Here is a 22,302-nt window from a genome sequence, read left to right on the forward strand (position 1 = left end):
GGAATTATTTTTATTAGGTATAATAAAGGACAATTTAAATAGAAAAAAAATCAATATATCATATTCCATATAATGACAGTGGCCAGAATAGTTTTTGCACAACATTGGAAACAGACCAATATCCCTACAGAAGATATGGGGATAAAAAAAGTGCTTGAATGTGCAGAAATGGATAAATTAACGATGGAGTTAAAAGACAAGGAGGAAACAGAATATTATAAGATTTGGGACATATGGTATGAGTGGCTAAAGGAGAAAGACAAAGAATATGTATAAAAATTACCTAAGAGTTGCAGGAAATGTATATATAAGGCTTCCTAGTTTGAGAATTCCTCCCTGGTAAGAGATCCCTTCGGGGGACCTTTCCAAAATACGCTGCTGCCCTTCGTTATTCAGGGCAGGGGTGGGGAACGTCGGCCCTTTTAGGACTTGCAGACTTCAGCTCCCAGAATTCTCGCGTGCTGCCTCAGGAATTCTGGGAGTTGAAGTCCGCTAGTCACGAAGGGGCCGCCGTTCCCCACCTCTGCTTTAGGAGAAGGCGTTCCAGCTGAGCTGGCTTTGGGGTTCCACCTCCACGGACCAATCAAGCCGGAGCTGTGCCTGGCTTGGCCTTTCTCTCCTGACCAGGCCGACGCCAAGGTCTCCCAGAAACCTCGCCCGCTCCAGGGGAATCTTCGCAAGGGGGGGGGGGCTCCTGCTGAACGGCTCCTCGGCGTTAGGAGTTCAAGGCTTCGCCCGCCCTGTCTAATCCAGACGTGGGTCGTTGTTCTGCTGGCCCGGAGCGGGGGCGAGCTCGCCAGACTCCGGGCCGGCGCGCTTAGAGAGCAGGAAGAGCGGGGCCCGTCGGGGTCCAGAAGCGGGGACGAGGGCCTGCCGCCTCGGAGGGCGGGGCGGGGCCCCTCCACCCGCGCAGCGGCGGCCCCGCGGCTCAGCCCTGCCTGCCCTTCTCAAGAGAGGCGCTCCCGGTCCGGTTCCTGAGGCGGAGGCCGCTTCCTCGTGGACCGAAAGGGCCCCACGTGTCGCAGGCGCGGGACGCGGCCCTCCAACAGCCGACCGGAGATCATCGGCTCCAGCCAACGCTCCGGGAGTGGGGATGAAGCCGTGGTGCGACCAGCGGGAAGCCGGTGGTCCTCCGGAGGACCGGAACCTGGCCACGGTTGGCCAGGGAATCGAATTCGACATGCGAGTGGCTCGTGTCACGCAGCTGCCGGGCAGGGCAGGCCAGTAGCACCGGGGTCCCCTGGCTTGGGCCTTTCGAGGGGACCCAGCGCCGCCAGACGGCCGTCCCTGGACGCCTGAGGGCCGCCGCCGAGTCCGCAAAACTTTTGTCCGCCGCGGAGAGGAGACGCCGACAGGCCCCCCCTTACCGGCTGCACGAAGGAGAAACCAGCTGCATGGCGCCGGAACCGCCTGCCCAGCCCAGCCCAGATTCGGCCGGGAGCAAGAACTGCCCGCCGCCGTTTTTGGGAGCGCTCCTTTCCCACCACCTCCTTCCTGTGAAAGGCGAGGCCGACGGAGAGGAGGCCGCTCCCAGCTGCCAGAGGTAAGCGGAGGGCCCAAAACGGCGCCCGGGGGCTTCAGCCGGGAGGCAGGCGGGCGGGCGGGCTGCAGAGAGACCCCTGCGAGATAGGAGATGCGGCGCGCGCCGGCCCGCCCGCCTTAGCGGGGCACCTGCCCAGGGCCCGGCGCGGAGGCGCCCCTTCTCCCCCTCCCGGCTGGTGGGCGGGGATGTGGGAGGCCGCCCGCTCCTCCTCCCTCGCCGCCCGCTCGCTAGCTCGTCCGTGCGTTCGTTCGTTCGTTCCTTCGCTCGCTCGCTCGCCGGCTGACAGTCGGAGCGGCTGAGCGTAGCGCGAGGCTGGCGGGCGGGCGGGCTGGCGGTGCGGAGCGCGGAGCATCCGACGACGGGGGAAGCTGGCGAGGGCCGGCCGGGGACACGGGCAGAGGCAGGGCGCCCGCCCGCCCGCGGCACCGGCCCCCCTGGATGGCATGTGGCTGGTCACTTCTTGCCTCCTGCTGCTCAACTCCTGGACCAGCCCAGGTAGGCGGCGGCGGGGCGCCCCGTTGGGGCGGGAACTTCAGGAGTTTCTGCGGGAGCTGCTTTCCTGTCCTGGCGGTCCTTCCCTCCAGGAGAGGCGGGAGCAACTTGCGATCCCTCTGCCCTCCCCAGCTCGGTAGGGTCAGCGGCTAAGCGTGCCCAGGCTTGCCACTGAGGCTGCTCCTGGCCGGCCGGCTAATAGTGTTCCCTCTTTGCCCCTTTGGCGAAGGGATGGCAGCCTCCCTTGAGCCCCGGTTGGCTGCCGCCCCTTTGTCCTGCCACCCACGATGGGTGCATACAGCCCCTTCTGAAGAGGCAAGGACCGCTGCGGGACCGTTTGCCTCTGCCGGGATGAGCAGGCAGCGCCCCTCCGAATCCCAGCTAGCAACCGCGCGGTTAGAGCCCTGAATCCATTCAATAGGAAATTAAAATGAATCCCACCCGCCTCCCTCAGCCCGTCGCTGCAGAAACGTCCTTAATTACAGGAATGTCGGAGAGACTCTAGCGCAGCGTTTCTGCCTGGGCTCCAAGCGAGACTGTTCGAGGCTTAACGCGGAGCGCGTTACTTTTAGCGCTTTGTTCTCTTGTCTCCAGTTCTCAAAGTAGATGGAGAATCGTCTCTGAAACCCAGGAAACACATATTCCCAAGCCCGGCGGGCCTTTAAAAGCTGGCAGCGCTTCCATAAGTCCAACCCAGCAGTTTGATAGAGATGGGATGGAATCGGAGGGGGAGCCTTAGTGGGTAGGTGGAAAATGCAATCCCTTCAGATGCTTCAGCTTCAGATCAGGAGCAGCGATCTTGGGTGTCAAAACTGGGGCCAAACTAATGAAGCTGTTGAAATGAGAAGGCGAAGGGAGGCTGCCTTGGATGAAATTACAATCCGATGTAGAGTAATCGATCTGCGCTGCATAAAAGAGGGGACAGCGGCAGCTCCTGCCATCTGTTTGGTGCAGGAGCTTCCAGCCCCATCGTGCAGCCGCCGCTGCCGTGGCATTTCGGGGTGACAGGCTCTCCTTCGGCTTCATGGGTTCTGGCATGAGCTTATTCTCTCCTGCTGAGCAAGTGTCTCTACCTTTGCTTCAGTCGGAGATGGTGATAGGGGGCAAGATACAGAAACAGCATTTACTTATTTCTGTCATTCCTTTTAGGGACATGCCCAGATATCTGAAAATGGGTGATTAATCATCCCCAAACTTTTTAATTAAAGCCAGGGCTTGCCTGTTTTTCTAGAATGCTGCCCAGATCTTTCTCCTTGTCGCTGCCATCCATGCCAGCGTCTGATTTGCCTTCATTTGCATTTTGACTGTGCGAAAGGGGGAGGGGGGAAGAAGACACAATCTGAGCTGAGACCCTTTTGATTTTTCACAGCCAGACTTATAACTTCATGTGAGATGCAATGATTGTTTTCAGTGCCAGTGGCGAGGAAGGTGCCCGGGCTGGTTTGGTTTTTGTGGAGACCAAATCAAACAACCTTCATTCTGAAAGAGAATCTTCACCAGCCTCATCCCTTTTTGGAAGCCATGATTAAAAAATAAGGACCCCAACTGCTTCTTTGTTACAAAGTATTATATTGAAGCGGTTCCAGAAAGTGAATAATAAGGCTAGGTGACATTAAGAAAAGAAATGGAATGTCTTAATGCATGAAAACCCTTTTGGATATTAAATATATTGGTGCATCAAAGCACAGAAGCTTAATAGTTTGTGCCGTATGAAATGGGCTCCTGTAGAATAAAAAACCCAACTGTTTGTTCCAGGAAAACACGGAAGTTTGGGAATATCTCTCAGTAGATTAGACCCTTTTTTGTTTCTTCATTATTAAAAATCCCCATTTCCCTATGAATGGCTTACAAGCACAGGTTGGGAGTTTCCTGGGTGGAGCTGGGTGGCACAGCTTTTGTGATGGGAAAGCGAACGGAAAAGAGCACCTTGGTTTCCTGTCACAGGCTGGAGATGGTCCAGGTGTTTAGTGTGATGGGAATACCTGTCATTTTCTGTTTCCTTATTCAGTTCAGGCAGCCCTAGGGTCTCCATTGGAAATCTTCCTTCTTCCTCCCCCCTTCACTGTGCCTTGCTTTGTTTGCTGTGGAAATTAAACATGGATCCTCATTAAACTGGGAAAAAACTGGCTTCGCACATCCCAAGTTATGCTGAGCAGTTGCATTCAGAGCAGGTAACAGATGAGGCAGCCACACCTTCCCCATACCTGTTCAGCACTGATGGATCTCAAAGCCCTCCAAAACTGGGCAGTGGCTGCAAAAGACCTTTGGTTGGAATCCACCTGGAAAAGTTGCCCTTGTCTAGAGGGAGCTGGGCAGGATTTCTGGTTTTACCATTCATCCTGTAGGCACCTCCTGTCCCTGGCAGCACAGCAAGAGAAGAAGGGGGGGGGGTGAGCCTCCCCATCTGTTCCTGTCCGCATCGAAGCTCTGGGGGAGAAGAGAAGGAAAAAAGCTGCCTTCCTTTCTGTGTTGAGAGCCTCCTAACATGGCGGCCCACCCATTCTGCAGTGTGCTGCTGGGAGGTGTGAATTCATCCTTTGGTCAGGAGCAGAGACCGAGTCCTTGCCAATCTCCAGCAGCCAGGAGGCAACTGTTCCCAGAACAGGAAAGGGAACAACCAGTTTCCAAATGAGGAATTGCATTTTCAGAGGCCTCGTCAATTTTAGTTTCTTGGGAAATCAGAAATGGGCAAAACCAGTAGATGGAAAGGAACCCATTGATTCCAGGGATGTTCTGTTTGTGTGGAACATTTTAGCTCCTTTTGGTTATAGGATTGCCTTTGTGAACACTTTTTAAGGGTTCCTGTAGGCTTGGCAGCTGGACTTTAAGACACCACATGCCAGGGTCCCCCTAGTGGCTTATTGGTGGCTTATTCTGTGGTCAAGCTTCGTCTTCCAAAGCCCCTGACCGGATAGGGTCTCCAGTGGATGTGACCTTGGCCTGGTGTGAGTAGGGCAGGAGTCAGATGCAGTGAGTGAATTCAGATGTCCTGCTCTTCCCTCCCCTTGCCCCAGTTGCTCATAAATCCCATTGAGGAAATGCTTGCTCTTAATGCCGGAGGAGGGTGCAGCACAATCCTTCCTTTGCCTGATGATCCCTTCCTTTGTCTGATGATCCCGAAACAATGAGGCAGGCCTGGAAGAGGCATGCACAGTCTATCCTCTCAGTGGTGGGAGGTGGGGGCTTCTTGGGATGCAGCCTCCCCCACCAACTGGGACGAGGTCTTCCTTATGAGTCGCCACATTTGCATGTTCATGGCTTGGGCCCTGAGGCTGCCTTCGTCTGGCATGGCTGCTCTTGCCACATTTTGACAAAGGCTATTGCTCTCAGAGAGAGGCAACCTCCTTTTTGCCCCAGCATGGGGATGTGCCTCTCTGCCATGAGTGGTACCTAGGTAGAGAAGGACTTACTGGGCAGCCTCTTCGTAACCCCCATTGGGTAAGCCTGGACCACCCGGCCCTGCCTGTCTCCTTTCCTGCTAATCATCCTGGAACAGACCCTGCCTTTGGGGGAGGGAGGCTTGTTTATGGACTGCCTGTCTCCTATCTGGCTCTCAGGTGACTTTTTCCGAGGAGGCAAAAATCTTACTGAAGACCGTCGGTGACTAATTTAAGCCAGGTGAAATGGGAGGAATGACATTTAAACTGGATCAAGCTCACGAGAAGGGACAGGATGTGCCTCCTTCCCATCTCGGCGGACAAATATTTGCTCTTCTACACTTGTCATCCAATATTGCTGCACCAATTCAGCTCTGGTCAGCTAAGCAATAGCAACAGCACTTGGACTTATATACCACTTCACAGTGCTTTACAGTCCTTTAATTTGGGAGGGCTGTTCTTTGGCTTTCCAAATCTTTGTGCAAGAGCAGCCAAATCACAGGGACCACTCCCCCCCCGCCCCCGAAGATGGCTAACTGGTAGTGATATCCACCTTCTGACTGTTTTGGCCCTCCTGGGCCAATCAGCCAGCTGTCTTTGAAGGGGGACAGCCAGGAACATGCTGTGCAAGGCACAGGTACCCCTTGCAAGAGGCCCCTTTCCCCCTTTGAGTCTGGTTATGGGACGTTGGTGGGCTCTCCTTTGCACAGTCAGGGGTAGCTGCAGGTGGTGGAGGGCTGAGAAACGGGTCGGCTGGGTTTGAGGCACCTCTGTGATTTACATCTGTGAAGGGGGGTGGTTTCTTTAGGTAGGCCAGTCTAACTTTGCCAACATTGTAAAAGTTGAGCGAGGAAAACAATTCAATACTGGAGTGGAATGATAATAAAGATTCCTTGAACAAAGCAGAAGCATTAATATTTCAATACCTTTAGGTTGCAATATTCTGCAATTTTGGTAGATTGCTCACTGAGAACTTGAAAATGTGTTTTTCTTTATCTGTGTTCCACTGTTGTGCTGTCCCTTGTTTCTGCAGGGAGGCCCCCCTTTTACATCATTTCTGAAGGTAGAGTCTAAATTAATGCCTCTGGTATGTAGGTTACATCCAAAGCTTGGGACCAGATGCCAGAAGTGATTTCTGTTTTAAAAATATTGCAGGCTTTTTCTACATTTTTAATCTCTTTTGCTGATTTGGAGGCAGTTTTATGAAAGATGGAATTAGGATGATGTACACCGTTAAATGGTAAAGGAGATTAGATGGATTTAACTCTATGCGTCTGTCTCATAACTGCCACCAATCCTGTAACTTCCATTTTATATGGAAAATCTATTCTGCCCCTTTTGACCTGCAGAGGCCTTACCAGACAGTCTGAATTTCTTCTCTTTGTTTATGAGATATTTTGCTGTTTTCTGTCCTGGATTTGCACTCTCTGCTGCTCTTCTGCTGGGGACCCTCTTTCAAGGAAGGTGTGTGCCAAGCAGGCTGCAGAGGGAGCTCCATGGGAGGCAGCTGCCCCTTCTCGGGTGCCCCTTTGTCTCCGGAAAGTGCACTCAGTGGCTCGAGGGGCTGCTGGACCTGCTCCATTCTGTCATCTAGGCTGTGTGTCGATTTCATTAAGGACTTCCCAAAATATTTGTCAGCTGCTTTTCACCTCCCCCAAGGGTCTTATGTTAAAAGAGATAACACATCAATACCAGTTGTTTAAAAACACAAAAGTTAAAATATTGCATAGCAGGGGTACCGTAAGGGTAGCAGAGTGTGCATACTGTTGAGGATCTTATAGAATCATAGGGAATCATCATTAATTTTGAGTGAGGATCTTCCTTTATGAAGCTGTTCTCTCCCCAGTCCCCATGGAGAACAAATCCACACCCTCTTCCCACCTCCAGAACTTGGAAGGCCACTGGCAGGATAGTCCCTCCCATCTGCGAGTGGTCGCCTTCTCTTCTTTAGGCTAAAAAACACTCTACTCTTTTAACCATTCTTCGCAGAGTTTAGTCGCTTTGCCTTTTTGTAATTTTTATATTTCTATTCTGAATAATCATCAGTTAACTGTTAACATATTTGTATCTACAAGTGCATAGAGATAAAAATGGAGGTTCTCATATAAATGTGGCTTTGTGTTGATAAGCCCTGAGTAAAAAAGCAGGTAGAGGGCATATTTTGTATATTTATTACTTTAATTGAGTCACCATCCAGCTCCAAACAACTCTGAGTGCCTCACAATATAAACATATCACATACTAAACATGCAGAGAAAATTCAAGTCTGCAAGACCCTCCAGAATGCCTTCAGGGTGGACATATTCTGGATCTCAGGGGGAACCTCATTCTAGAAGGCAAGTGCTGTGATTGAGAAGGTGGGCTTCTGGGGTCCTGATAGATGTCCCTGTTGAATCAAAGGAACCTGTCCCTGCCAACGTGTGGATTAAAGGGCCAAGGCTGACATCACAGGTAGTCAGTCCCTCAGATAGCCAGTCTCTGTGTCATGAAGGGCTTAATAGATTACAGCCAGCACCTTAAACCTCACCTGGAAGCCAGCAAGTGCAGCTTGTGCCATCACTGCCAGGGATGCTGCCTTCTAGACCGTTTGAAGTTTCCCGGTGCTCTTCAGGGGCATCCCTGAATTTCTACACACTTTCCACAAATTACCTAAGGTTGCTTCCTATTGAAGTAAATTGCTCGTGCGATTCTCAGTGAGCCAAGGGCAGGTGTTTCCTGAATCTCTGATCACCTGTGTTGCTGAGGACCCTCTGCCTTAGACACAGCATGGGTGGTTTTCCATGGGGCCGTTTCTGCTGCTTTGAAACCCGCCACTTCAAGGGGCATTTGTGACACTCTACAGGGAAGCGAAGGAAGACATTTGAGCTACCGTTTCTCTGAATGCCAGCCAAAAGGGCTTTCGTGCTGCAGCTCTTCCAAATGGCTGCCATGATGACGAAAAGACAAACATTTCTTCCCATCTTGCTTAGCTCTAATGGTCTCATCACTGCTTTGTGATGGGGTGTGAATTGCTGTGCCCAATGCAGCTTTAATTCCTTTCCTCAAATGAGCAGTTGGGATGCATCTTCCCTGGAGGGCCAGTAAAGCACTTGGCTTGGAATATTAATAGAGGAGCTGTTTTGCGGCTGCTCCTGTTCTTCTTCCTCCGACCTCCACAAAAGCAATGCTAGGGAAAGAGGCAGGCAAGGGAGGGGCCCTGCCTGTGGGGCTGGCGCAAGAAGGCTCCGTCCTCCGTCTTGGCCTTGCCACCTGCCTAAGCGCAGCTGAAGAGGGGGCTCAATCCAAATGGCTCTGGGGCCTCCAACTGCCACCGAACCCTTCAGCAGCCAGGAAGAGGCCCTGGATCTCGGCCTTGCAGGGAGCGACAGGGCAGCCCAGCGGGGACTGGAGCACAGCAGGGCCTGGGAAATGGTGGAGGTGGGGCAGCAGGGCTGTGAGGGACGGAATTGTTTTAGGCCAGACTAAAACCTCCAGAGCTGCTTTTGCTTTGGCAATGGCGTTATGTGAGCGTGCTGCCTCCTAGATTCCATGCCTTCCCTTAAGTTGCCAGCTTGTTGTTCTCAATTCACTGGTGGTTCCGACATATATGCATCCATCTTCCTAGATTTCCTGTCAGTGCGGCTGAAGATCTTTTGGGATGGGAGTCTCAGTCTTGGAGATGGCCTGGGCTTGAGAAAAGCCCACCTGATCCCAACCTCCAAGGAAATCTTGCACTCCCCCCTCAGGAGCCCGTTCCCTGGACTGGAGCACTTTGGGGAAAATTTGGTGGTCTGCAGGCCTAACTTGGGAAGCTTTTCAAGGCCTTTAGTCAGAAGGGGGCTTCCGTTCAGAAAAAGCCACGATCTGTGTTCTTCTCTCTGGGGCGATGGAGGGATCCTGTGGAGATGCGCACGCCTTCAAGTCAGTGTTGACTGCAACACTGTTGGCAAGATTTTGGAACTGGTTTGCCACTGCCTGCTTGCTAGGACTGAGACAGAGTGACTGGCCCAAGGACATTCAGCTAAGGTGGCATTAAAATAGACGGCCTCCCAGTTTCTAATCTGGTGTTAGATGCAAGAAATCAAGAAGAAGGCAGTTCAAATGAATATAGATTTATTGCATGCTAACACTCTCTATAGGAATCTGAGCTACTAACAGTCCAAACAAATTGGCGGTAGATAGAGAGTCAATGGAACTCAAGGTGGGCTGGACTTAGGTCTCTTGTGGGCAGGAAGGGACTTAAGACTGATGACATGTTTGATCCCTCCCTCAGGCTGTGCCTGGTCATCTACAGCCGGTGCATTCACCACTGCGTTGAGCTGGCTGTCACAAATCAAACTGTTCAGAGGATGGGGGAAAAAAAACTACTGATGGTGTAACAGCACAGTCCACTTTTCCCCTGCTAGGCTTCATGTTCCAAGCCTGGGCTGTATTCACTGCCTCCCCCCCCCCCCCCGCATCTTTTTTATCAAAAGCATCTAATCTCTATTAGCCTCCAGATCATTTGAGCTGCTCTTTTCCCAACTGGCTCCTCTCCTCCTTGCAAGCAGCCTTGCATGGTACTTGGAAGAAGGGTGTGCTGAGCAGGGGGAACAAGGAGGGGAGGCAGGGGCTCGGGCGAGTTCAGGTGATCTTGTTCTTTGGGAACTGCATTCACTTTCTGCTTGCCCTCACAGCGCACACTGAAGATGTGGGTACCAGCCTCTATTTTGTGAACGACTCCATTCAGCAGGTGACCTTCTCCAGCTCTGTGGGAGTGGTCATCCCTTGTCCAGCCGCAGGATCTCCCAGTGCCACCCTTCGCTGGTATCTTGCCACTGGGGATGACATCTACGATGTTCCACACATCCGCCATGTCCATGCCAATGGGACCCTTCAACTTTACCCCTTCTCGCCATCTGCCTTCAACAGCTTTATCCATGACAACGTTTACTTCTGCACTGCAGAGAACTCCGTGGGCAAAATCCGGAGCCCAAACATCCGGGTCAAAGCAGGTATTGGATGGCTGAGGGAGGGCAGTGGGTGGGGGGGGGGGGGTGTTGCTAGCTAAGTTTGGTCCCAGAGGATCACATTTGCCAGGGGAAGGAAAATACACTGGGATGCAATGGGTCTTCACTAGCCATGACGGGGATCTGATTCTGCTTTATGGGTGGTGTTTGAGCCCCAGACACTCTCCTTTATGAGCTACAGGCTGAGCAGTTGGAGGACTAATGAAGCAGAGGGAAGGGAGGAGCAGGTGGGGGACCATCTTTGGTCAATGATCAACCAAGTGGGTGGACGAGGGGCCCCACTGGTTCCCGTAGGTAAGCCATTAAACACCGGTTGCCCAAGTGCACAGACCAGCTTGGTAACCAGCTTCTTCCTTCCTTGCCTCACAAGGTGGGATAGGACATTAAAGACCAAGAAGTGAATTATTTATTTGAATTACAATACTAGTTATACAATTGTTGCTATATGTACACATGATTTTATTTTTATTTTGAGGGCTCCCTGCCATGATGATCTCCTTAGAATTTTTAACAGGCAGCTTTTACCCTTCTTCCTTTGCATTCTGTTCTCTTGGGTGTGAGGAGCAAGGGGGAAGAGACTCTTTTTAAAGAGACTTGTTTCTTGTTTCTTGTAACTTCATTTCTTGTTTCTTCCTGGTTGGGAAATTAGCTCAATTAGCTCAATAGCTTCACATGGAGTTAGGCAAATAAAAATGCATTGCAGCACCCACCTAAATCTTTGGAATACCAAGACTAGATCCATAGTCATTCTTGGGTGGTATCAATAATCAAATGTTGGGATGTGTCAAATGTGGTTCTGGATTCTAATTCACATTGTAGTGGGATCCTACTCATGCTTGAAAAACAAAATCTTGTTTGCATCCTGGAACACATTTGTCTATGGCTGCTTCAGAAGAGGTGCCTAAGAATAATAAAGGCAGGATGTAAATAAAGAAGTGAAAAAAGGAAGTCAGTCGTCCACTGGACGAAGGGAGCTGCCTTGCCCTTAATATATCTGGGTCCTCCATCCACTGGCTCATTTTCCATTGCAATGGAAGTTCAGCAAGGGTCAGGCCTGTGGAAATCCTCCCAGGTGTTGTGTCCAAAACCATATGTCTCCATGTCTTCACTTCTTAGGGCCCAGCACAGAAAGAAGCAGAGTCAAGGGCAAAGAAACTTCAGGTCTGTCTGGAGAAGTTGAGGCCCAGCCTCTGTCTTGGGGGTGGGATTTCACTGAAGGGCCCTGGAACTCCCCAGAAACATCTAGTGCATCTGATCATACTGGAGGGAAGTTCGTTCAGCGGGAGCAAGCGAAACGATTTGTCTCTGGTCAGGTGGAGGGAGATGCACCTCTGCCCATAGGCCAAACCTTAAGTACACATGGAGAGCAGCTGACCCACTTGAGCTGAGTCAGGACTATGATTGTTTAGCTTCCGTTTGGACTTCAGTTGGTTGCTGCTGCAACTCAAAAGATACTCGGTGGAACCAGAAGAAAGCACAGAACTCTTTGATTGGGGATTAGAGGAGGAGCTCCAATATTTGGAGCTTCATTAACTAGAAAAATAAGTGAATAAATGTGAAAATGGTAGAAGTTGTGCATGCTTTGAAACAAAGGATTAAAGCATTTTTTCCTTCATCTCGTTAAATCTGAACCCAGTGGAGTTGTCTGAGATAAACAAAGGTGCTTTTTCAAAGAGTAACTGGACTTTCTTTGCTTTTGCTTGAAGACATTTCGCTTCTCACCCAAGCAAAACCTCTTCAAGCAAAAACAAAGAAAATCCAGTCACCTTTTGACTGAAAGAGGCAAAAGAACTGACATTCACTGACATGGTGTATTTTAAAACGAAGCTTGCTGCCTTGAGTGTGGCAAGTGTCAGGAAAACCATTTTATGCTCTTGTCTGAATTCTGAGCTGATAAGGAACAGCAACAGCAAGGAGCCGTGCACGAGGATGGGCTGGGCACTCATGTCCAGCTTGTGGACTTCTCAAACTGGACGTGGAGTGGCCATCTCCTCCTCGGAGAGGATAGTGGGAGAACTTCCTAGGAAAGAGAGGGTAATTGCTGAGGGACAATAGAAAATCAAAGAGGAGATTCACCTCTGCTCCAATGAAGTTCTCCATAAGATGGAACAAATCCAAATCATGACGAAGTAAAGGAAGGGATATGAAGAGAAATGCTTTAACATTTTTGTTTTGCTTGATGGCATGGTTTGTTTGATCTATAAGAACAAATTTCATACTATAATCATTCTTTGTACATTAAAGCAATCTTGGGGGCATGTTAAGCCCTGTAACTCCTATTAGGTCTACCTTTAAGAGTTTTATCTAAATATCCTATATCCAATTTATCAGGAAAGCTAAAACAGGGTGTCTACTTATAAAGAATTATATTATTCAATGGGGAGGACATCTGGTATTTTGAGGTTGGGGAAAGGGCAAGGAATGAAGGACAGGCAAGATGGAACCAAGAGAGGAAAGAGTCCTAAAGTACAACTCCCCCCTTGGCTAATGCTGGCCTTGGAATGTAAGTCTGGATAATCATCTATTGGAGAAGCTCTGGTGGATTTTACACCGAAGAGAAGGCTTGACTAGACGACCTCTGAGATGCCTTCTAGGTCTCTGGTTCTATGAAGTTCTGGAAGTTTTCAAAAGCAGCCTCTTCTTTCCTTCTTTGTCAGGTGCCCAGGCCCCTGCAGTTCCACTCTAGTCTTAACTCACAGCCAGTCTGACCTCTAAAGATCAGTATGATTGTGTTCCTCTGAACCTCTGGGCTTGGCTACCAAGAGAGACTAGCAGGAGTTTCCTGGGAGGAGGTAGCATCAACAGTGAAATGCCATCCTCAGAGAGGCTTATTTGGCACTTGCCTCTGGTCCCCAGAAGAGGCTTGTTTCTTTAATCTGTTCTTTCATTTCACACTGGCTTTAATAAGTTTTCCATTGAATTGTTTTAATGCAGAAATTCATTTTTAAGAATCTCAGTTAAAAGCCACCCATAGCAATCAGTTGCGCTGAAGATAAATCTGTAACCTGCAACAAATTTTCAGGTTAAGAACATCTTCGGTTAACCTTCAGCTTAGGATGAGACATGTACTGCATTTTCTACTCTCCCATCTTTGTCTTCTCCTGTTTTTGAAGCTGGAAAACCAGCAGATCAGGATAAAATAACACATATATAAATTGCAGTCTTATCCCAATTAGTGAAGCTATGGTCTGGGGCATTCTTTGATGTTCATCCTGTAGGGTGAAGAGATGTGGGAAAGTGTGACATTAATTTTGGGTGAAATACACAAGTTGCTAATCTGTCTGCTCACCTATTGTTTTTCTTTCCAGTGTTCAGGGAACCTTACACAGTTCGAGTGGAGGATCAAAGATCAATGCGTGGAAACGTGGCTGTTTTTAAGTGCCTCATTCCTTCTTCAGTGCAAGAATATGTTAATGTTGTATCCTGGGAGAAAGATACAGTTTCTATCACCTCTGGTAAGAGGGGCAATGGCAGTGTTCCCCCTTCTATTGCTTGGTATTTCTAGGGGTCTCTTGCAGGTCTACTTTTGGGTGTGTTTCCAAAAGTCATTGCTTAAAAGTACAATCTAATCAGGCTGGTCACAAACTTTGGCTAGGTTTTCCTTAATAGTAGATCTCTTTGAGAAGCTTTTTTGCTTCAAGTGGTTTGCCAAGCTTCTAACAAGTTTTTCACCCAGTGTCTCTGACTTAGGATGTTAATACAAGTTTAGTTTGCTCTGGCATTATTCAGACCTGTTTTGTTGTATCTCCTTGCTTAAACTTTGGTAGGACATGTGGCCATGTATACCCAAAGCGTTTATCTTTCAAATTTGTGTCATATATATTTGAATGATTTTTCTTTTATATAGCCTGTGTGATAATATGTCATGTGTATGTCACATTTACAAGCTTTGCATTCAAAGATTGGGGAAATAGCCATTCCTGCATGAAATTTAAAAGAGAAAATGTGAAGCTGTTTTTTTGTTCATGTCAAGAGAGAAGGCAATTGAGATCAGTTGCAATGGGAGCTAAAGGTAGTCCTCAGCAAATGGCAGTAATTAGGATTGAAATTTCCATCGCTAAGTGATGCAATTATAAAGTGCTATGTCAGTGACGATGCCTCATAGGGATGGCACTTCTGGCTGCCTTCCTTAAGCAGATCCTGTGCCGTCATTAAGCGGGTGATGTCCCATGGTCCTGATTTGTGTCTCCTGGCAGCTTCCACATTGGCTTCGCTTGTCGGAGGCATCACACCCCTGGGACACTGCAATGTCACATTGCAAGTGGGTCACTGAGTGCCAGGAATTGCAACCTTGTGACCACAGGGATGCTGTAGTGGCCAGAACTTGGAGGACCAGTTCTAAGTACCACTTGCTTAGTACTGTTGCAACTTCAGTGGTCGCTGAACATGTGGTCGTTAAAAAAGGATCAGCTATATACAGAATCAAAGTTTGTGCTCGACTTGGAAATACATTTAAATGGAATCCACCATAGATGGGTGGCTTTCTTGAAACTGTCTTGAGTGAATTTGAGGGCAAAACTCTACAAGGCCCTGCGGTGAATCTTCCATCCAAGAGAAGATTTCATGCCCTTCAGTTTTGCAAAGACTGTAAGAGTTTGAATAGGCCTGGAAGAGGAAGAAAGTCATGTATCTCACCCCTCTATTTGACCTTTCCAGTGTACAAACTGCATGATAAAAATAAAGGGGAAACAATAAATAGCTCATTGATTTGTGAGTTGTGCTTGCCTGGAGCATTTTCTGTTTGGTCTGTAGGATAAAGGTTGTCCCTTTTGAAGAAATTCTGTATAGGCCCTACTGGTCTTCTGATCCTGGTGTCCTGGTTTTTAGATGCTGTGGCTGGGGTAACTTGGAGGCATGGGTGAAGTGGATGGAATGTACTTGGTTGCTGAGGTGCTTCAGAAAGCTGGCCTCTAGAACCAAGACATTTTCCTGTATAATCTAGTGGGGAAATTCCAACTCCAGGTTGATGGGTAGGAAGAAATTGTCCAAGTCTTTCTTGACTATGTTGCTGTTCCTTCTGGAGATACAGCTTGTGTGTGTGTGTAGACCTTGCTTTCTTTGGAAAAAAATCCCGCAAAGGTGATTGCTTTGTGGCAGAGACTTGAGCAAGTCTGCCATTGAGCAAGTACTTGTGCTGTATATTGGAGGGGACCTGAAGAGGGAAACAGTTTTCACATTAGGGCCCCTTGTGGTACCTGGCAAGACTTTGGGGCTATTGGTGGAACATAATTCTGTCAATTATAATTCATATTTAGAAAGCAAATGGAAATTGAGAAAGACACAATATATTATTATTAATATCCAATTATTGGATATTAATATTTCCTATTGTATTGTTAACTATCCACCCATTTAAGCAATTTTTTGGGGGAAAAGTGACCTGCTAAAGAGTGAAAAATGAACTGGCTAATAATTCTTTTCCTGAGGCTTGTCATCTTGCCAGGTAACAGAGCATGGCTGCCAAACACATGGCTGGCTTAATCCCAGATCACTAGTAGGTGTGTTCTCTGAAACATCTCACTTGTTTAACTTCTGAAGCCTGATATTGGAGGCTGACATCCACAGCTTTGCTCTTGAACTGGAGTCTTTTTAATTGGAGGGCTGCCGATGTCACGGATTGGGTCCAGAAGATAACTGGTACCGTATTTAATCCTAACTCTTAATACTGATGATGGTAACTGGCAGTGGGTTGTTTCCATTTGTCTCATGTGCTGCTTGCGCCCTTAGAAAAGGAGACGATGAGCTTCTGTCTCGCTGCCATCATGTCACATAACACTCCCACACCATGTCTTGTGAGAAACTTTGGCAGGTCCTCTAGTGCTGCACCTTCAATTCACCTGTACCTTTGAGCCCTTCCACCTCTAAAACTAGGCTGGCCAGGAAGCGATTATTGTTGACTCGTGGATTTTAAAGGTTGAACTGAATTGAATTGAATACTTTATGTGGCCAAGTGTGATTAGACACACAAGGAACTTATCTCTGGTACAGAAGGACTTAGGGTTGCATTTGCTGTTTGATAGATTTCAACAAGAAAAATGGGGCGGGGGTTACATCTGATAGTTGACCTGCAACACTTTAGCAGTCTTATCCAGGTTCCAAAGTTTCTTCTTGTTGCTCTTCAAAAGATTTTGCCACGGTTGAAAAAAGAAGACTTTCACATTATAATCTGGTCTTGACATCATCATTGCCTGAGATTTATGGTGATGCTCTTGTCCAACCTTTGACTTGCCCATACGTTTTTATAAAGGGCAGGCTTGGTGCTGCAGTCCCCGCTCTCTGGCATCCCACAGCTGGAGGCTTCTGGCCACCCCTTGGTATATCTTATTGCAGAAGCAAATTGCCTCATTTGAGAAGTGGTCAGCTTTTGCAGCATAAAAGTCCTCCCCCCCCCCCCAGGGTCTCTGTTGATGAGGTTCAGGGATCAAAAGGTTCGCTGCCCCTTGGAGCTCTCCTTTGTTCCTTTAAGTGTCATTACCTTTGCCAACTGTTCCAGGCTGCCTGGCTTGTTTCTTGAGCTTCTCAGATGCATCCACTGTGAGGTAAACCGATGGCCTGTTTTCAAAGCCAATATTTTAATGCCCCCAGTTGCCTGTTCTTCATCAGTTCCGGGCTGCTGTGGCTGCAGTAGCTTCTTCATCTCCCCCTTGCTTGTTAAATTGTTGGTTGTATTATTTGGTTAACTTGGCAATGCTGAAATTTACCCTGAAATCAAAGATAAATTCCCTTATAGAAGGTTATCCTATACATGAACCATTATTAGTCTGCCTCATTTTTGCTTAATGCCTATCTCACTGTGCTTCTGTCTAAAAATGTGTGTTTAGTCAAGTCAAGGGTTGCAGAGAAATTATAGGTTTTTGAAAACCTATTTACTTTGCTGGTGCTCCTGTCAAGATCAGTCTCGCCTTGAGTTCTGACTCCTCTTGCCAAGAAGTCCTTGTTACAGATGCAGGAGTTTAAGGAAAGGTCGTGGGACTAAAAATGGGGCTTGCGGCCATCCCTGAATAGCCACAGCTCTGTGGCTGGACAGGCATCTGGATCTACTGGGGCTCTAATTGGAAATATGACACAATTCAGAAAATCTGGAATAATGTACTGGAAATCCTTCTGCAAAATTTCATTTTAAGCACCAAAATTGGCCTGGCCACATGTTCTGGAGTAGAGGTGAGACAATGAAACACAGATCACATTTTGCCTAGTGTGAGGAAGAAGCAAATGCAGATATCCCAGAGACTGGAAAACCTCCGATGCCAACCACGTCTTCCTTTCTCCTCCTTTTTTTCTCCTCCTTTAGACCTTTGTATCCTTTCTGTTGAATCTGTTCTTTGGAGACAGGTAGACTCAGCTAAAGTAATGTTGTACCTCTTCCGAAGCCTTAGGAGGAATCTTGGAGAATAAGGCTCAGTTTCCCAAGGGAGGCCGTTTTTTTTTCAGCTGGGAGGGGGCAGTGAGAAGCTTCTTTGTACTGCCGGCAGTTCCTCTGGGGTGAATTCCTAATTCCCCCCCTTTGAATTTTGAAACTGGCTGTTTTGGAAATGTATGTCCTCAGCTGTCCCAGAGCTTCATAGGTATCCTGAAAAATGTACTGTTCATCCCATGATCATTTAAAGCTGATACAGGCAGATCACTCTGAGTTGAGAGGGCCCCCCCTCTGAAGCAGGGCTGAGAGGCCGCAGTTGGTAATTGACTGGGAGATAACCATTTTCTGTGGTGACCCCCTTTGGGGTCACAGGGGTTACAGGGCACTCTGTGGCAACCCAGGCCTCTGTCCCACCAGGGTGGACTGGGAGGAAGCTGGCTATGCCCTCCCAGCCCTTTGCCTGGGAGTCTGCTTGGTTGGAGGAGGGCAGGAGGCTCCCTGTCCAGGACAGTGAACGTAGAGGGGGCCGGTGGCCCTGCTCTGAGTCCCTTGGTCTGCCCTGCCCTTCTTTTCCCATCCTAACCCTCCCCACCTCACCCTCTAAGCCTCACTCCTAGCAGGGGTCAGCTTGTGGGACATCCTGGAGCTGACTTGGTGGCATTGTAATACTTTTTAGGATGCTCTTTTACAGGTTACATTTTAGCCTTTAATAATCTGGGAATTTCACAAAATTATATTTTTAGAAGTTGTTTATTTCCTCTCCAAATGTAATGAACTCCTGGAGATTCAGCATGAAGCTACACCAAATTAAGGCTGCCGGCGATATTTATGGCTGTAGCACCCACATTCATATTCCGCTGTCTGAGCCAAGCCTCTGCATCATAGTTTGGCTGCCAGCCTCCACAGAGTGTGCCCAGAGGTCTCAAACAATGCCCCCTCCTGCCTCGTGGCCTGACCCAAGGAATTCATGGGCTGGGCATAGGTCCCCCGGCCCTGTCTTTGCTCCAGGAGCCGCCTCTTCTCCGAGGGGTAGCATCCTCTGGGGGTCGCCCCTCCCCAGGCCCCCCTCCCCCCCATGGCATACTGCCATGGCAAGTCTCTTCTCTGGAGGGAAGGCATGAGCAGGACTGGGATGAAACCAGTGTGCTCTTTCCTGGCTCTCCGTTGCTGCCCAGAGAGGTCCCTGTTATTAGCGGCCATGGTTGTGTGTCACTGTGTGGATGCAGCCCTGTCCCTCTGTCCCTTCCCACCCTCACCTGGGAGTTCACTGTTTGGGGCAGAAGAATTGCATCCGACTAAGGAAGTCTCGCCACCTGCAAGGATTCCCTCCTCAGGTGTCCCTTTTGATTGCTTGAGGGGAACGCAAAGATCAATCCCTTTCCAGGAGGTTTCCTGAGCAGGTTCCTAAGGGGGGCAGCGGGTGGGTGGGTGGGATTGAGCTCATCTCCTGGATCTGTAGTGGGGGAGGTGGGAGCGTTCAGCGGGGCCACTGTTGGCCGGCATAATTCCCTTCCCCAAATCCAAGCCCAGGTTCCGGATGAAAGCATTTCAGCCCTATTGAGTGAGTCCTTTGCTTGGGCAAAACCTTCAGCTTTTCATTCCCCTCAAGCCAGCCAAACGATGCAGGTCTTGACATGCGTGCAAAAAAACCCATTTCCGAGCTCCTCGGTGGGGCCTGTGCTGTGAAATGTGAAATAATGATCCGTCCTCATTTGAATATATTCCGTGTCTCCTTGGGAATTCCTGCCTGTGTCTGATGCATCCAAGAAACCCCACAGGGGCTTTGCAGCAAAGCCGCTCGCTCGTGCACCTGGGGACCCTGCCGGCTTTTTTCTCCCCGCTGTTGACCAGCCCCTTCCCGATGCTTAAAGCGCCAGTTGAGAGGGGTCAAAAGCACGGCATCCCTGGCACCAACCTCAACAACAGGATGAGAGTCTGTCTGCAATAATTCCACCCCACCCACCCCCGCCACAGTCTTCGTGTGAATTTTATCTAATCACCATGGCAACAAGATAAAAAAAAAGTGTGAACACCATGTCTCTTTTACTGTGATAATTCAGATTTAGATATTCAGATCAGATGGAGATGAAGATTTCAAATGAAGCAGCAAAAGAAGGAATGCTTCTGCAGGGGCCTTGGTGTGTCATCATCCTGCCCTTTCTTGTGAGGGGGGCGCAACATGTCACCTACTGATGTGTTTGAAATACAATTAATTTGTCAAGTGTGCCTTAATCATTCACACACACGTATGTATGTATGTATGTATGTATGTATGCATTGTATGTACTGTATGTGTGTGTGTGTGTATATATATATATATATATATATATATATATATATATATATATATATATATATATATAAATATATATACATATAGAGAGAGCAGCCATAAGTTTTTCCAAAGGCCCAGAGAGATTTAAAACTTCCCCTCAGCTAAGCCCTTGAGTTCCTCCTCCTCCTCCTTCTCATTCCTATGTGTGCTCTGCTTAAAGCTCCCCCTTACATGGCAGTGCCCAACTGCTGCATCCCCCATCAGTAGGTCCTCCCCCATCAGTAGGTCCTGCTTCCTGAAATTTAATTGGCAATTAACTCTGGCTGCCTTAGGTATCTCTGCTCCCCAGAGTGAGAGCCAGCCCCTGGGGAGGAAGGGGCTTTTACTCATCTCCCTGCCTTCTGAATGGGTTAGGGTTAGGTAGCAGGAAAGGGATTGGGGAAGGAGAGAAAAGGCCCTGATAGATCCCGGGCCCACTGGTAAGAAGGTAGTTCCAATGAGTTTGAGAACTCTCAACATCTTTATAATTCCCCAAGTCACCAGTTTGTTGTTGTTTTTTTGTATCAGTGCTTCATGGGGTGGATCATATTTTCTAGGATTTTCTGGCCAGATGCTGAATAATTCAGCAAAGTACCAGGCAAGAACAAAGATATGGTGATTTGAAGTTATAAGTGCTGTGAGAACATCGGCCAGCTCCACAGAGGGCGCTGTTTCTCTTCCTTGGTCTCCCGAGTAGCTAGATGGTCTCCAAGTCCCTCTGTATTCACCTCGGGCTCCTTGGTGGGGCAGGACGGAGGAACATCCCTTTGTGGCTCAGGCTTTAAGTGCCAAGGCAAGTTTCCTGGGGTCTCCTTCCCACAAAGAGGAGGGGGGGCTGTGTGGAAAGGCAGAACGGCCATCAGAAGCTGGGGTTGTTAGCCACATGGTGTTCTGGCCCAGGCTTCATCAACCGGAATGAATATCAAACTTGTTTTAAAAGCAAAACCTATTTTATTGCAAACCTATTTCATTCCCAGCCAGAACTAATTATAAACAGTTCCCCAAGATAAGCACACGCCTTTCAGTGCTGTGGAATATTGCCAAAACCAGAAGTATTCAATTAATTATAACAGAAACCAACCGAAGTACCAGAAAAAACCAACCAGAGTACACAGAGCTTCAAGGAGGACTCGGAATCTATCGAACTACTTTGCTTCCTGCAAAGCTTTCGTTATTGAAGTCTGACTTTTATCTCTTATGAAAGGGGCAATCACCTCCCAGCCTTACTCCCGAGTCGCCCCTTCTGTTTCAGCTGCTCTCGCCTTCTAGCAGCTCTGTGCACACGCGCACTGGGAATAGGCTCCCCTGGGTCCTCTGCTTCGCTGCTGCCAGACTCTGAAGGCTCCGGAGGCAGAACCCCACTCCCAGATGGTCCTGGCCCCATCCCTTCATTGGACGCAGGACCCTCATCCAAGTCCTCTCCAGACTCCCTGACTGGTCCCCTTTCTTCCCCACTGTCCGATTCCGCTGCCATCTGCACCGGCTGCCAGCAAACCACAACACATGGACTCTGACCTGCAGAGGACGGGTAGGGTGGAGGGCTGTGTGTGCCCTCCACCCTACCTTTGTTGCCCCCAACAATCATCCTCCTCATTTTACCGACTTTGAAAGGATGGAAGGCTGAGTCAGCCTTCAGCTGGCAGGATTGAACTCCTGACACTAGCAGAGTTTGCCTGCTTTACTGTATTCCAACCACTGTGCCACCAGGGCTCCCTAATAATTCAAGAAAGACGAGGAATGACATGCTACCTTGGATCTCAAATGCATGCACCATGCAATCAAATACTATCAGTCGTGGAAGAAAACTCTGAAAACCATATGGACTCTTCCAGAAAACAATTGTCTGGGGCTCGGTGGGCTTACAGGGTACCTACCTACAACTTCCTTCCAGGAAATTCCTCAGGGATCCACCATCATACTTCAATCAGTCCAACAGCATCCTCCAATTGTCACATGACCTACAGCATCTTGGTGCCCTCTTGGATATCAGTAGTAGTTCATTTTCCCTCTCAAAGGAGCAGCAAATGGAATCATTCAAGTGGTGGTTGTCCTAATCAAGTTCACGTGCACATGACCTTGCACTAGATCCATTTCACTGCAGATACCATGGATGGAAGCCAAAGGCAGCAGAAACACCCTGAAACTGCATTCAGCATGGTAAGATCTGAACACATTCTAGATTATTCCAAAAGATCAGACTCCACAAGAATATTAAAAGCCATGTCAAGAAA

General features: G+C 48.7%; 1 protein-coding gene across 5 annotated transcripts in view; it reads left to right on the forward strand.

The window, feature by feature from the left end:
* The first annotated feature begins 1,821 nt into the window (after positions 1–1,821).
* The window catches only part of DSCAML1 (DS cell adhesion molecule like 1), a 90,453-nt gene continuing 69,972 nt past the window's right edge, over positions 1,822–22,302 (forward strand). For 3 of the 5 annotated variants that reach the window (XM_087970235.1, XM_087970234.1, XM_087970236.1), the window contains exons 1-3: positions 1,829–2,038; positions 10,068–10,385; positions 13,709–13,855. In XM_087970235.1, the coding sequence (XP_087826361.1) occupies positions 1,987–2,038; positions 10,068–10,385; positions 13,709–13,855 (517 nt within the window). In that variant the 5' untranslated portion in view covers positions 1,829–1,986. Of the gene's footprint in view, positions 2,039–10,067; positions 10,386–13,708; positions 13,856–22,302 lie in introns of all 5 variants that reach the window. The other 2 variants (XM_087970237.1, XM_087970233.1) reach the window with 2 other exon arrangements.

The sequence above is a fragment of the Notechis scutatus genome, chromosome 7 (assembly GCF_049901735.1).
Source record: "Notechis scutatus isolate UNSWTSFEM ecotype Mainland chromosome 7, rNotScu1.2, whole genome shotgun sequence".
Taxonomy (NCBI): Eukaryota; Metazoa; Chordata; class Lepidosauria; order Squamata; family Elapidae; genus Notechis; species Notechis scutatus.